A 14,729-nucleotide genomic window follows, 5' to 3' on the forward strand; every position below is an offset into this window, starting at 1 on the left:
TTTGTTATTGCAGTGTCTTTATCAAGTTGCGCTCAAGTGTTTCAGTTGGGTAAATCTCAGAAAGCAGACTACAGCCTCTGCCTGGGTACTACTGATAAGTGACCAGCACCACCTGGTGGCCACAAGACTGTTGGGACAGTAAGGGTTTCTGAAAAACCTATTTCCATTTTGTTACACAAAGCCTTTCAAATGTGGGTTTAAAATGACCTAAAACAAGCCGGGAGGTGGTGGGGCACGCCTTTAATCCCAGCACTTGGGAGGCAGAAGCAGGCGGATCACTGAGTTCGAGGCCAGCCTGATCTACAAAGCAAGTCCAGGATAGTCAAGGCTACACAGAGAAACCCTGTCTCAAAAAAAACCAAAAGAAAACAGAAAATAAAGGGGGGGGGGGAAGACCTAAAATATCAGGCTCATAACCCAATCTTAACTCTGCCATCCTGAGGAACTTCTACAGAGATGAACAACATGGTCTGACTACTATACCTTCTGATGACGTAATTGCCCACTAATGACGAAATTCCTGGCTCCTAACCCCTCTGCCTTTTCCTTTGACACTGTGATCTGGATGACTAAACAGCAAGGTTTCCTTGTGGCTTTGTTCTCTATTCATAATCAAGTAGGCTGCCACACTCACACACCAAATGTTGACCTCATTTATTGAAAGGAAACTACAACCTATTGTAGTTAAGAATTCAGACCTCAAGTGTCTGTTATGACGGTGCGTGCCTGTGTGTCTCTCTCTAGCTCCTAAGCCAGAAATTACAGCTCAGTTGGTGATGTGCATACTGTACAAACATAAGGACCCCACACCCCAAACCCACAAAAAAACCAAGGTGGGTGGCCTGTACATGTGCTCCCAGAGCTAGGGAGGCAGAGGCAAGAGAAACCCTAGAGCTTGCTAGCCAGCCAATCTAATTGAGCATCTGTGAGATCCTGGATAACACGTCACAAATAGACCAAAGTGGGGAGCAATAGAGAAGGCATCTGACAGCAACTGTTGTCCACATTTCTGCCTGAGTGATAAATACCGGATCCATTTGGCATTTTCTTATGTATGAGCTACATGACAAGTTTTTACTGGAGAACAATCCATTAAACCCCCGAAATGTGTTCATGTGTTTTACATACTATAACAAATAACCACAAACTCAGTGGCTTAAAAATAGAAACTTATTCTAAGAGCTGAAATGACTGTCTTAGCTCACTGCGGAGGCTGTAGACCCTCGTGACTATGGACAAGCTTTGCTATTCCTTGGCTTGTTCACATATCACTCCAATCTCTGTGTGGACCCTTATGTTCTCTCATCTTTACGACTCACTCTAAAATCCAGCACAATCTCTTCTGGAGATCCTTAATTTAACTACAATTGCAAAAATTCTACTCCCAAATAAAATGCTATTCACAGGGATGGGAATGAGGTCCTGAAAAGTGTCTGATGGGACTACACATAGGCAACCCACTACACATAGGCAATACATTTAAAAATTAAGTGTAACTACAGCTAAAGAAAAACCGAGGGAAAAAATAAATTAAAAAAAAAAAAAGTAAAGAAAAACCGAGGTCCTGGCATGGTGGCACAGACCTTTAATCCCTAACAATGAAGGTGAAATGTGTAGAAGGAAGCATCTATGTCTGAAAGTGATGTCTGATTGAGAGGCAGAAAAAGTCTGAGAAAGGTTTGACAGAACAGGACACACCCAGCTCTCACAGTAGAGAGAGGAAAAGAAAGCTACTTAAGAGAGTAGCACAGAGAATACCAGAGAAAAGAGGCAGTTTTACCAGGAGAGTTTAAAACAAACAAACAAACAAAAAACAACAACAACAAAAACCCACAAAACTAGACACAGTTGAAGACAAAATAAGCCGGAGAATAAGGAGCCAGAAGAGTAGAACATATTGCCAAAGTCAGTATGAGGCCAAGTATAGTAGTAATTCAGTCAGAAGTCAAAAGAAGCCAGTTTGAATCAGCTGGTAGAGGAGTTTTGAACCAACCAGACAGAATTCAGAAAAAGTTAGAAAGGGTGAGCTTATTCAGCAGTAAGTCTCAAAGGCTGAAAACATTCTAGGCCTAGATTAGATTGTACAGAACCTAGAAGATTCCAGGACTACCCCTGGGTTAGCAGATGGAGGCAATAAATCCCCAAGACAATTAAATCAGGCAAATAAAAGTTACTTTTACAATGCTTTATTTTTATAAATCTAGACACATAGAAAACTCTGAGTGCTCACCTTGTTCAATCTGCTATGCTCTTTTGGTTGAAACACACCATGAAAACAAAACCTATCCTTGAACTACAAACCCACTGAAAGCTTTTCAGAAGCCTCTGGGGGTCTTCAGAAGACACTCTGAGAACTGCTGCTCCAAAGTAAATACATTAAAGTGCACATATAGAGTATGGCATAAAATTATGAAAAGCGAAACTTCCAGGCCACATGTATCACATAATTATACGTTAGGCTTATCCCAAAGCAGTTTTTACATTTCCACCAGCAATGCAGTTTCTAGCATTGTTATACTGTAACATTTTTGCCTGTTTGGTGATATTATTTTATTACTCTTATTTTTGAGATTATAATCACATCATTTCCCCCTCCTTAATGCACTGAGATTTAAAAAAAGTTTTATTATTTATTATTATGCATACAGTGATCTGCTTGCATGTATTACTGCAGGCCGGAAGAGGGCAGCAGATAACATTGTAGAAGGTCATGAGCCATCATCATGTGGTTGCTGGAATTTGAACTCAGGACCACCGGAAGAGCAGTCAGTGCTCTTGACCTCTGAGTCATCCTTCCAGCCCTACACTAAGATTTTAATCTGCCCTTCTGTCCTATTTGTACTGTCAGCTGGGTGTGGTTGTCCACACCTTTAATCCCTGCACTCAGGAGGCAAAGGCAAGCCTGGTCTACAAAGTGAGTCCAAGACAACCAAGACTGTCATACAATGAAACTCTGTCTTAAAAAGCCAAAAAACAAACAAAAAAAAAAAAAAAAAAAAAAAAAGATGGTGGTGTCCCCCTACAGCCTTGGGCCTTGGACAAGCATTATCAACTCCGAGGTTGCTTTTAAAAGAGCACTATAAAGCCAGGCATGGTGACACAAGCCTGGAATCCCAGCACTCCAGGAGGCAGAGACCGGCTGGATCTGAGTTTGAGGCCAGGTTTCAAGAAACCCTGTCTGAAAAAAACAAAACAAACAAAAAACAATGGGCGTGGTGGCTCACGCCTTTAATCCCTGAACTCGGGAGGCAGAGGCAGACGGATCTCTGTGAGTTCCAGGCCAGCCTGGTCTACCAAAATAAGTTCAGAACAGCCAAGGCTACACAGAGAAACCCGGTCTCGAAAAAAAAAACCAAAACAACAAAACACACACAAATAAATAAATAAAAATAATAAAAAATAAACGAGCACTATTGCCCGGTGATGGCAGGCCTTTAGTCCCTGTACTCAGGAGGCAGAGGCAGTTGGATCTCTGTGAGTTTCAGGCCAGCCAGAAACTCTGTCTCCAGCACCCCTTCCCCCAAAGCCCAGCATGGAAGTGCTCACCTTTAAGCCCAGCACTCTAGGGAGGCAGAGGCAGGCTGATCTCTGTAAATTTAGGAAGCTTGGTCTACAAAGAGTCCAGGACAGCCAGGGTTAGAGAAACCCTGTCTCGAAACCACCTCCACCACCACCAAAAGCTCTATTACTATCCAACATCACAGTTAGAAAACAGAACATATTATAATTGTCACATTCAGATTTATTTTCACTTACCAACAAAATAATACTTCTGTTTCTGGCCTGGTTCTCAGGAAGGCGCAGACTCCGCAGTCTGCAAGGAATGAAAAGACTGTGACTTCAGACCTCCTTTCCTTTTAAGACAGAAGCTTAGGTGCCCCAGGCTACAAAGTAGACTTCCGGCTCTTCTTTCCTACGCCCCCACGCCCCACCCAACCCTCAGGGCTCCTGCCTTAGTCCTACAGGCCCGTAGTTTTCTTCTCATAAAACCCCTCTTTAATCCTCAGCAGCCTGGAGCCCACCCTTGGCTTTTTCTTAAATAACAAAATAACAACACCAACAACCCCCCCCAACACACAAACAAAAAACCACCTGATTCCTGTTACACACATGTGAAAACTACGAACGCCCTGTAAGAAACGCCATGTTGATTAGTAAGTTTTGCTGTTGTCCGAGCCTTAACTTGCTAATTATTAAAATAGACACAGTATCACTTATTGTTTGAAGGGAGGAAGCGGCTGGTTAAGGGGCACTCAAGAGAGGTTTGTTTTTATTCAACCCAAAGTTACCTAGTGCCTACCACGTGCCAGATAACTAACTCACGGAACGATCTGTGTTTATTTCCGTTTATTAGCACTGTTTAGGCTAAGGCAGAGTTTTAACATCCAGGCAAAGGTCAGCAGGCCAGAAGGGATTAGAAATTCTAGTCTACTATTCAGCTGAGAATACGCGCTTTTCGCCTAAGCCGCCTCCTCTATGATATTATCTGTGAGAAAACCTCCTGCGAACTAGAAAGCTCTCTCCCACCGGCGATTAGTTCCCCCATCGCCCCCAAAATGAGCTCTTCAGAGTCCCTCGGAGCGTCCCAAACTCGGTACTCACAGTGACAAAATGCAGCGGAACCCCTTTACTCTAGGCAGCCGGGCGAGCAGCAAGACCACGCGCCCTTCCTAGGCAACGGCCGGCCACGCCCCTTCCCCTGGAGTTCCGGTACGGGCCCCGCCCCTCGTCCAAGGAGGCCGCCCACTCAGCGCGGAGGCCTCACGCGCTTCCACGTACTCAGTCCAACGCCTCACTCCCTCAACCCCCCCGCCCCACCCCGGGATATCACATCCGGGTTGCTGGAGCCTGCCCGGCCCCGCCCCTTCCGCTCAGGCTCTCGCTGTACTTCCGGTCAGCGAGGCCTCTTCCTCCCGCTGGCCTGCTGGCTCTACCCCTTGGCCCTCAGGTCTATCCTGCAGCGGCGCGGATACCTTAGCGCGCCTCTCCGGAAGTCCGCGCTAGCTCCTGGAAGCACGCTTCGCGGAGGCTCGCCGGCCGGTGGGGGCTGGGTCCGCCGCGCGCGTCGAGCCACTGCTGCTCCGTTGAGGCCGCCGCGCTGCCGGGATGCCGCGGCCGGGGTCGGCGCCGCGCTGGGAGGCCGCCGCGGGCCGTTGGGGCGGCAGGCTGCTTGCGCTGCTGCTGCTCCTGCTGCTGGCGGGCCCGAGCGGCGCCTCGGAGATCACCTTCGAGCTGCCCGACAACGCCAAGCAGTGCTTCTACGAGGACATCACTCAGGGCACCAAGTGCACCCTGGAGTTTCAGGTACCACGGGCCCCGGCCTCTGGTTGGCTCACCTACGAGTCACCTCGGGAGCGGATGCAGAGCCATTCGCCTTTGCTTTTCTTCGGGGGCTTCTAGAAGGAACTATTTGTGAATACCAGAAAGGCTTCCTGTGGCTGTAACATTTCTCCGGTGCCATTCATTGGATTTAAGCCCTATTCAGTTACTTTTTAGAAATGATTTCTTTTTAAAAAGCTGCCCCTGCACGCAGATGCTCAGTATCAGCTTTCTGCTCCCATAATTCGCAACTCCAGTTTAATCGGATTTGATACAACTCATGATCGTTTCGGGTCCTTTGTGGGGGGTTGGGTTTAGTTTTTTTTTTTGTCTTTGTATGACACCGAGACTATTCGTTGCTTCAAGTCCTGATTGGAAGTGTAAAAGTGTAATAAATAAGAGGCCCCTTCTCGGTTTTGGGGCAATGTAAATCAAGAATTTTATTCATCCGTGTGATTTCTTAAGTAGTCTTAAGCGGCCTATCGTTTTTTGTTAATAGGCTCTTTAACATTCCAGCAACTCCTGAATGCTACGTGGCTCACAGTCACCTGTAACTGGAGCTATAGGGAGACTAATACCTCTGGGCTCTGCAGGCATCAGCACTCACGTGCACATACCCTCTCCCAGACACACCCAGACACATAATTGAAAGTAATAATAACGTTTTTTTTTTTAAAAAAGAAGCGACAATAGCTTAGACTAAGTTAGTATTGGTGGCTAAGGAGACAAATGGAAAGTAAAAATCCACAGGGCTTGGTAGTAATTTGTATATGATGAGGGAGGGGAAAGGAGTCTAATAATATATATGTGTACCAATTCTCAACATATATAATCACAAAGGAATTATAAGATGCAAGTCAGAATATCCTTTATTTAAATCTAATATACATTTCCTCACTTTTTGTATTTGTAGATAACAGTGCCTGGTACTATAACAGGTTTTTTTAAAAAAATCTGTATGTAAGCCAGGGATAGTGGCTCACACCTTTAATCCCAGCACTCTGGGAGGCAGAGGCAGGCTAATCTCTGAGTTCGAGGACAACCTGGTCTACAAAGAGAGTTATAGGATAGCTAGGGCTATTATACAGAGAAACCCTATCTCGAACCACCCATCTCCCCAAAGAAACTGTACGTATACAGCATGCCAAATATTTCACATGCTAGTTCTCAAGAAAACTGATGAAATAGAGAAGCGTTTCTATTTGTTTTGATTGGTGAAACATAATCCAAGCTGAGTTTTGATCCATACTTTAAAGTAATAGAAATGCCCAGGGGTCCCGCTCAAACTAAGGCACCAGCCAAGGACAATACAGGCGGTAAGCTTTAAACCCCTACCCAGATCTAGCCAATGGACAGAACATTCTCCACAGTTGAGTGGAGAGTGGGGTATGACTTTCACACGAACTCTGGTGCCTCATATTTGACCATGTCCCCTGGAGGGGGAGACCAGGTGGCACTCAGAGGAAGGACAGCAGGTTACCAAGAAGAGACTTGATACCCTATGAGCATATACAGGGGGAGGTAATCCCCCTCAGGAACAGTCACAGGGGAGGAGAATAAGGGGAAAATGGGAGGGAGGGAAGAATGGGAGGATACAAGGGATGGGATAACCATTGAGATGTAACAAGAATAAATTAATAGTAAAATAAAATAAAAATAAAGTAATAGAAATGATAGTCTCAAGATGAACTCTTTATTGTCCTACCTCCTTAATTAAGGCTTAGAGAAGATACACCGTGTAAGCACAGCACTAAAAGTTCACACAGGCAGAATGCCGGCAGGGAAGCCAGGGACCATCGGGGAAACTTAGTGGAGCATCTGGTGTTTGAGCTCACATGGAAGGATAGATAATTAAGGTTTGGTCTGCAGTATGGCAGAGGGGGAAAGGGCCCCCTGGACAGTTAGGATTGTGAGAGTTCAACAGGTCTGATACTAGCTTGAGCTCTTATGCTAAAGTTTGAGCAGATGACACTGGCGTAGTAAGAATAATATTGCTTTGTGGCTGTGGAGGCTGAGAGTTTTAGGACCAGTTTGTCTTTGTGTTTGTTTGGTTTTGTTACAGCAAGATTTATACTAGGTCTCATTGATCCCCTACAACCCAATTCCTGCCCCAGAGCTCTGCTCTTAAATTTAGTTACTTATGGCTATATAACTAGAAGACAAGCCACACAACACTCAGTTCTGGATTCCCTGCCTTCAAGATCGTGATTGCACACTTGGCTGGTCCAGATTTGAGATAAAGTATTATTTGGCCCAGACTTCAAAAGGGGAAAGCAAAGAAGGCCCATACCTGATCTCTCCAGATCTCTGGCCTTTGACAACAATGCTTTGAGTTACATTTTCTTGTAATAAACTAGACTTATAAACATTGTAGTTTTTGGCCCTGTGAGAGCTTCTGAAGTCTGAAACTTAGTGATTTAGAGTGATAACAGTGATGAGCAGGGAGTTGCTGAATCTTAGAGGTGACATGAGGGAGTGTCATGCTGGTAATGGCAGATCTGGACCTTTGATAGGTGATAGTGAGGTTTTTTGGTTTTGTTTTAATTAAAAGATGAAAAAAAGATAGGATACCCCCTACCCCACAAAAAATTTCAGGCTGTGGAGTGCAGCAGCTGCCATCTCTACACTGAGATTGCAGGGAAGATTACTGCTAAATGACACAGCCCTGCTACCAGGTTGGGGAGCCCCAGGTTAGAAGAGATGAGGTTTGGGAACTTTTAGGCATTTGGGAGTGTAGTATATAATGCATTCGTAATGGAAGACTTAGGATGATCAAGAGGTACCATTGACTAAACTAAGATTGCATGTTTTAAAATTGGATGGAATCAGTGTGGCTGGTCCTTGATTCCAGTTTGCTTTACTGAAAGGGTTGTGGTCAGGGAGCTAGCTGCATTGGAATGGAGGCATTTTCCTCTTGGAAGAAAAAGCGTTTACTTTGAGAGAGCATTCCTATTTGTACTTATACATATGTGTGTAATCATTTGAAATGGTCTTATAATCCCATTAGTTATCATCTCAAGTGACAAAGGTCATTAAAAGTAATAGAAATTTTTCTTGAAGTCTGAACTTTGAGCTCTCTGTTTTGCTAATGTACAATGTCAACTATGCTAACCAAGAGAATTAAAGCCTGAAAATAGCAACCTGTGCCCATCTACTCTTGTGGTTAGAGATTGCCAGAACTGTGTCTCTCCCCATCTTCTTCTGAAGTTAAGAGCTCTCTTTACCAGTGTAGTTGTCTGAATGGTTGATGGAAATAAGTTTCCTCTCTGCTGGTGGGAAAGAATCTCTTCACTTTGTGTAAAGCTTTAATTGAACTGAAGTCTCAACTCTGTTTTATCTACTTGTGAAAGTCACGATCTGTGAAATTGTGATTGGAAGACCTCTACATATAGACTTATTATTGTCCTTATAGCAGGAAACTTGGTTAATTTTTTAAAATGCGTTAGTTGCAGTGATCTCTCTTTAAATCTCTTACAGGTGATTACTGGTGGTCACTATGATGTAGATTGTCGACTGGAAGATCCTGATGGTAAAGTGTTATACAAGGAGATGAAGAAACAGTATGATAGTTTCACCTTCACAGCCTCCAAAAATGGGACATACAAATTTTGTTTCAGCAATGAGTTCTCTACTTTTACACACAAAACAGTGTATTTCGATTTTCAAGTTGGAGAAGACCCACCTTTGTTTCCAAGTGAGAACCGAGTCAGTGCCCTTACCCAGGTAAATAAAAAGAAGAGCATTGATTAAAAGAAGGAGGGTACATAATTTAATGTTACGTATTCACTCCTAGGTGAATATGGAATTTTAGTGCTATTTAAAAATCTAAATTCTTGCAGATTAGGCATTTGGCAGAGAATTTGAGACTTCTATGATGAAACCTGGTGTTAAAAGATTTTATGAGTGCCAGGCGTGGTGGCGCACGCCTTTAATCCCAGCACTCGGAGGCAGAGACAGGTGGATCGCTGTGAGTTTGATGCTAGCCTGGTCTATAAAGCGAGTCCAGGACAGCCAAGGCTACACAGAGAGACCCTGTCTCGAAAAACAAAAAAGCCAAAACAAACAAAGATTGTATGGCCCTCCTAAGTATAAACGCATTGCCCTAGTTGCCAGTCACAGCTAGCTTTTCATTGCTGGGCAGAGAGCGCAAGATGATTGACTTAGCAGGAGGAAAGGGAAGCTGGCAAACCCTTCAGGGTCATGCCCCCAATGACTTATCTCCCTTCCCGTAGGCTTGGTCACCTAAAGATCCTGTCTCCTCCTATCAGTGCTGTAGACTAGTGGCCAGTGCTTTAGCATGTGGCCTTTTGGGACACTGAGGATTCATACCAAGGCAGCAACTAAGTTAAGAAACATTAGTTGTAAAGAAAAATAGAAAGGCTAAGTGGTTCCAGTGATTTTTTCTTTGAGCATGAAAAAATGTTCTGCTGTATCATAGAGTGGCTTTAAATAGGGATGGAGGCGTGATGGCTCAGCAGTTAAGAGCACTTGTTAGGCTCTAGAGGACCCAAGTTTGGCTCCCAAAACCCAAACAGTGGCTCACAACCATCAGTAACTCTACTTCCCCAGGACCTAATGCCCTCTTTTGGCCTTAGGGCCAAAAGCATCATAGTGGGTATACACACATGCAGAAAAAACTCATACATGTAAGAAGAAAAAAATCTTTAAGAGAAAAAGAGGCTAGAGAGATGGCTCAGAGGTTAAGGGTGCTGACTGCTTGCTCTTCCAGATGTCTTGAGTTCAATTCCCAGCAAGCACATGAAGGCTCACAACCATCTATCTATATTGTGATCTGATGCCCTTTTCTGGCTTGCAGGTGTAAGTGTAGGCAGAGCACTGTATACATAATAATAAATCAATACATTAAAAAAAAAAAAGAGGCCGTGTGGTGGTGACACACGTCTTTAATCCCAGCACTTGGGAGGCAGAGGCAGGTGGATCTCTGTGAGTTTGAGACCAGCCTGGTCTACAGAGTGAGTCCAGAACAGTCAAGGCTACACAGAGAAACACTGTCTCAAACCCCCCCCCCCAAAAAAGTTGCTCTAAATCATTAGAAAATTAGAAATAAGTATAAAACAATATAAGCCATGCATTAATAAACATTGATGTGGGACGCCCTGTATTGTTCTTTGAATATATATATATGAAAGTTGTTGCTTTAAGAATTTAAAAATAAACCTATATCTCAAAAATGATAGGAATAAATTTAATTTAATTTCGATAATCTCTAGTGCAGCAGTTGTTAACTTATGCTCGTTGGCATAGTCCTAGGAGTTCTTACACACCAATTGGTTATCTTGCCTATGGGAAGGTCATGTTCTGTAGTCCAAGCTAGCCTGCAGCTCACCACATAGTCCAGGCCTGTTTATTTGAACCTGAATCCTCTTGCCAAAACTTCCCGAGTACTCATAGGCAAACACACCTGGCAGTAAAATTTCATTAAGCAGGATATTTCCTAATACCTGTATACCTTAATTACAGAATAATTTAAAAAATAGATATCTTTTAAATATTTCTTTTCAGTTTGGGTTTGGTTTTTTGGGGTTTTTTGGGTTTTTTTTTTTTGTTTTTGTTTTGAGACAGGTTTTCTCTGTGTAGCCTTGGCTGTCCTGGACTCACTTTGTACACCAGGCTGGCCTTGAACTCACAGCGATCCGCCTGCCTCTGCCTCCCAAGCGCTGGGATTAAAGGCGTGCACCACCATGCCCGGTGCCTATTTTTTTCTTAAGTTTCAGATAGTTTTGATTAGGTGTTGGGGTCTTGTGCCATATTTGGCTTGTTTTAGTAGTATGTTGGCTTTGATCTGTGCTCCCATTATTGGTGAACTTACTGACCCACTATTGTATTCTTCTAGTTCTTAAGAGCTTCTTTTGAAATTTAGTAGTTACTGACCCTACCTAATAAAAATGCTCCCTTTTGTTAGCTTTGTATCTCATCTACTGCCTTAGTGCTGTAACTGTGGTACCCTGGCTTGGAGAAAACAGAGACCTGTATCAGTAGCTGTCCCAGGGCAGCTGGTGTGAGTGCGTGCCAGTTCACTATAGCAGAGTTAAAACAGGGAGAAGATGAGGTAGAAGTTGCAGAAGAATGTGCTAGGTAGAGAGCTATGGACGGCGTTAAACTGACTGAAATATTTCTCTTTAGATGGAATCTGCCTGTGTTTCCATTCATGAAGCTCTGAAGTCCGTCATCGACTATCAGACTCATTTCCGGTTGCGGGAGGCCCAAGGCCGAAGCCGAGCAGAGGATCTAAATACAAGAGTGGCCTATTGGTCGGTGGGAGAAGCCCTCATTCTTTTGGTGGTCAGCATAGGGCAGGTGTTTCTTCTGAAAAGCTTTTTCTCAGATAAAAGAACCACCACAACTCGTGTTGGATCGTAACTCTGCTTTCAGATGCACCATTGCCACTGTAACATTACTGTCCTCTAATTTTAGGTAATGAAGAACTTAACATGGTGACGTTCTAAATCCCCACTCATACTGGTTCGGAGAGATGTACAGTTCACATCCCCATGGGGAGAGGACACCTTTTTTATTTCTAAGGGTGGAAAACTTTGGACCTTAATGCAGCTATTCATATGAAATGTCTAACACCAATGATGGACTTTTTCTTGGTTTATATCTACTCTTCATACACTAAACTTTGGTATTCTGATTCCTTTTAACCATTTAAAAGTACTTTTCTTAGTAGGTGGTTGATACTTTTAAGAAACCTTAGATTTAATGTCTGTGTGTATTGCAGAGGAAGAAAACTGCCTTTTAATTGTTTATAGTGAATAAAGCTGTGTTTTTAAGAAAACCAAATGTGATTAACTGTAGCCAGGCCCTATTCTGCACTGCTTAATTTTATGGAGGAAAATATCTACCATAGAACTTTTAGTTAATATTGATATAATTTTCATTGATGTATTATGATATAATTTATTCCTTACTAGTTTGGAAAATGTATAGGTTTTTTGGTTTGTTTGGGTTTTTTTTTTTTTGGTCTCATTCTATGGTTTATAACTAGCTATGTTGTTTGTCTAGAAATGTTACCATCACATAGAAAATAGCATAACAGACTTAAAGATCAGACTATTGTAACTGTTAGGATAAAGTATAATACAATATGGTAAATGAATAGAAACATTTTTAGTGAGTTGTCAGTCATTGCATTTCTAGGGCTTTTATAAAGAAGAGAGTCTGAGTCAGCTGAGCGTTCTGCTGAGCTAGCTCTTGTTCAAGTCATTCCCCGCTTACGTCGACAGCTGTGACCTGGTATCACATAAGTGCCATACATTTTATCCTCATGATGTGAGTCACTGAGAAGTTAGTTTTTATCTCTTCATTTTTGTCTTGTTTCTGCAGTCTCTGCTTAGCAGCTCTACAGTTGAAAATATACAATGATGTGAGTGTTTCCTGTTTAAAGATCTTTAGAATTGGTCTGTGTTGTTTGCGTCTTGTACCTTGTATGGATTAAGCTCATTAAAATGAGATTCTGATCCATTTCAAAATAGAATAGCACACATAATGATGGATATTGTATAGGTAAGCAGGCTTTTCTGCTGTTTTAAAAAGAGAAAAATGCAGCAGTTGCTTCTCAACCATGCCTGTCTTCACCACAGGTGAGGAGAGCTAAATGAGTCTCGTGTCACCATAGGCTAGTTAGTGACTGACTAGTAGTTCTAGTCACTTAACTGCAAGTTAACACTCACCACTAAGCCATCTTAAAACTCTCTCTTTCTCTCTCTCTCTCTCTCTCTCTCTCTCTCTCTCTCTCTCTCTCTCTCTCTCACACACACACACACACACACACACACACACACACACACACACGAGCAAAATGAATTCAGGTGTCTTGCTTACTAACCTCAGATGTGACAGTGCATAAGGAATAAACACGTCTTCGGCCCTTTAGGATTCTTAAAGGCTAGATCACTACTCCCTAAATAACAAACAGATTAAGAAGAGAAGTTTGAAGATATTGCAGATTTGGCCATTGGAATTCTGGTATTAAAATTCTATCTACTTAGCTGTGAATGTTTTAAGCACCAATGTTAATGGGATTGCTGAGCATGGTACATGTAAAACTCCATGTCTGGTTTCCGGTGGACTCTTTAGATACTTTAACTATAACTAAATGGAGTCAGGTATAGATTTTGCCAGGTTTGGCATAAGTAATGCCCTCACTTATTCTGTGCCTCTCAAAAAGTCATGATAGTAAACTATTACTATAAATCATTTTTAATGAAACTGAGTCAGATTTGAGATAAGCAGTTAGCCATTGTCAGAAGTAGTCAGAATTTAGTCTCCTCTCCCAGTAGCTTGCTAAGTCTTGACAGTTGTCTGTTCAGCTGGTATGATACACATATGAAAACACATACCCGTGCATAAATGCTGGGTGATACTCTTTTCCTCCTGTGACAGGATTCATAGTTTGTCTTTTTTCTGTAATTCTTAGTAAGCTGTTGCAGGAGTTTGAATTCCCCAAATATTTTTGTTTGTGGTCATACAACTTAATACATATTTGAATATCATAATTGTATATAATAAAGTAGAGTAAATAATGGAAAGCAGCTTGATACATGAGTTTATACTCAAATTTCAGCTGTGTAAAGAGATGTTTTAAGGTATTGTTTTGCTAATAATCTAAACATTGTTTTATTCTATTAAAAAAAAACAACAACCATAGTTTGTGGCTCACAACTTTTCCTCCGGGCTCAATAATCACCTTTGAAAATACAGTGGACTGAAAAGCAATTTATTGAAAGGTTTCATTTATATCTCTGTACTATCCATTTTTTTTTTGTTGTTTCAATTTCTAAATGTAACATTTATGGTTAAATAGGATAAAGCTGACTATGACTTGTTTTCAAAAATGAGACAAATTAATATATAAATAAGTCAAAGGATTTTTCTTTACTTTTGAAAAAGAATTTTCTCTAAATTAAAGATGGTTCCACAGGATTGCACCAATCAGTTCCATGTAAAATAAAATAATGATAATAAAAAAACAGAAAACTGACTTCATTTGTTTCTATCAGGATTTAATTCTTTCTGAAACTCCTCAGAAAATACACATCTCTACTACTGTGTTAGACTGGGTAGTGTTAGTAATGTGTTACGTGGTTTCGGAGGACAGAAAAGACGGAGATTAGCCAGTTGTATCATGGTAGTGCACACTTTTAATCCCAGCACTGGGAGGCTAGTCTAGTCTACAGAGTGAGTTCCAAGACAGCCAGAGCTACACAGAGAAACCCTGTCTCAAAAAAACCAAAGAGAAATTTGCAGCTCGTAACAATAGTGTTTATTTTTCATTTCATAAAGATATATGAGGACAAACTGACCAGAACAGTGTAAAAAAGAGGCAAACCACTGCCTCATTTGTTACCTTTATAGTCTTTAATAAAAATGTTGACAGAAGACACCAT

The 14,729-nt window shown here is 42.1% G+C and overlaps 1 protein-coding gene across 1 annotated transcript; it reads left to right on the plus strand.

Moving 5' to 3' along the window:
• Positions 1–4,895: 4,895 nt before the first annotated feature.
• On the plus strand, positions 4,896–14,323 carry TMED7 (transmembrane p24 trafficking protein 7). The gene is made up of 3 exons (XM_084778055.1): positions 4,896–5,304; positions 8,797–9,042; positions 11,464–14,323. Exons 1-3 carry the CDS (start codon positions 5,107–5,109, stop codon positions 11,698–11,700), a joined length of 681 nt encoding a protein of 226 aa, XP_084634181.1. The 5' UTR covers positions 4,896–5,106; the 3' UTR covers positions 11,701–14,323.
• The last annotated feature ends 406 nt before the right edge of the window (positions 14,324–14,729 follow it).

This window comes from Acomys minous (assembly GCF_964271855.1).
Source record: "Acomys minous genome assembly, chromosome: 4".
Classification (NCBI taxonomy): Eukaryota; Metazoa; Chordata; class Mammalia; order Rodentia; family Muridae; genus Acomys; species Acomys minous.

Excerpts from the sequence above, each read along its gene's own strand:
- TMED7 (XM_084778055.1), top strand. The coding sequence starts at position 5,107 with ATGCCGCGGCCGGGGTCGGCGCCGCGCTGGGAGGCCGCCGCGGGCCGT. Across the intron at positions 5,305-8,796 it reads AGTGCACCCTGGAGTTTCAG|GTGATTACTGGTGGTCACTA; the intron begins GTACCACGGGCC and ends AATCTCTTACAG. Across the intron at positions 9,043-11,463 it reads GAGTCAGTGCCCTTACCCAG|ATGGAATCTGCCTGTGTTTC; the intron begins GTAAATAAAAAG and ends ATTTCTCTTTAG.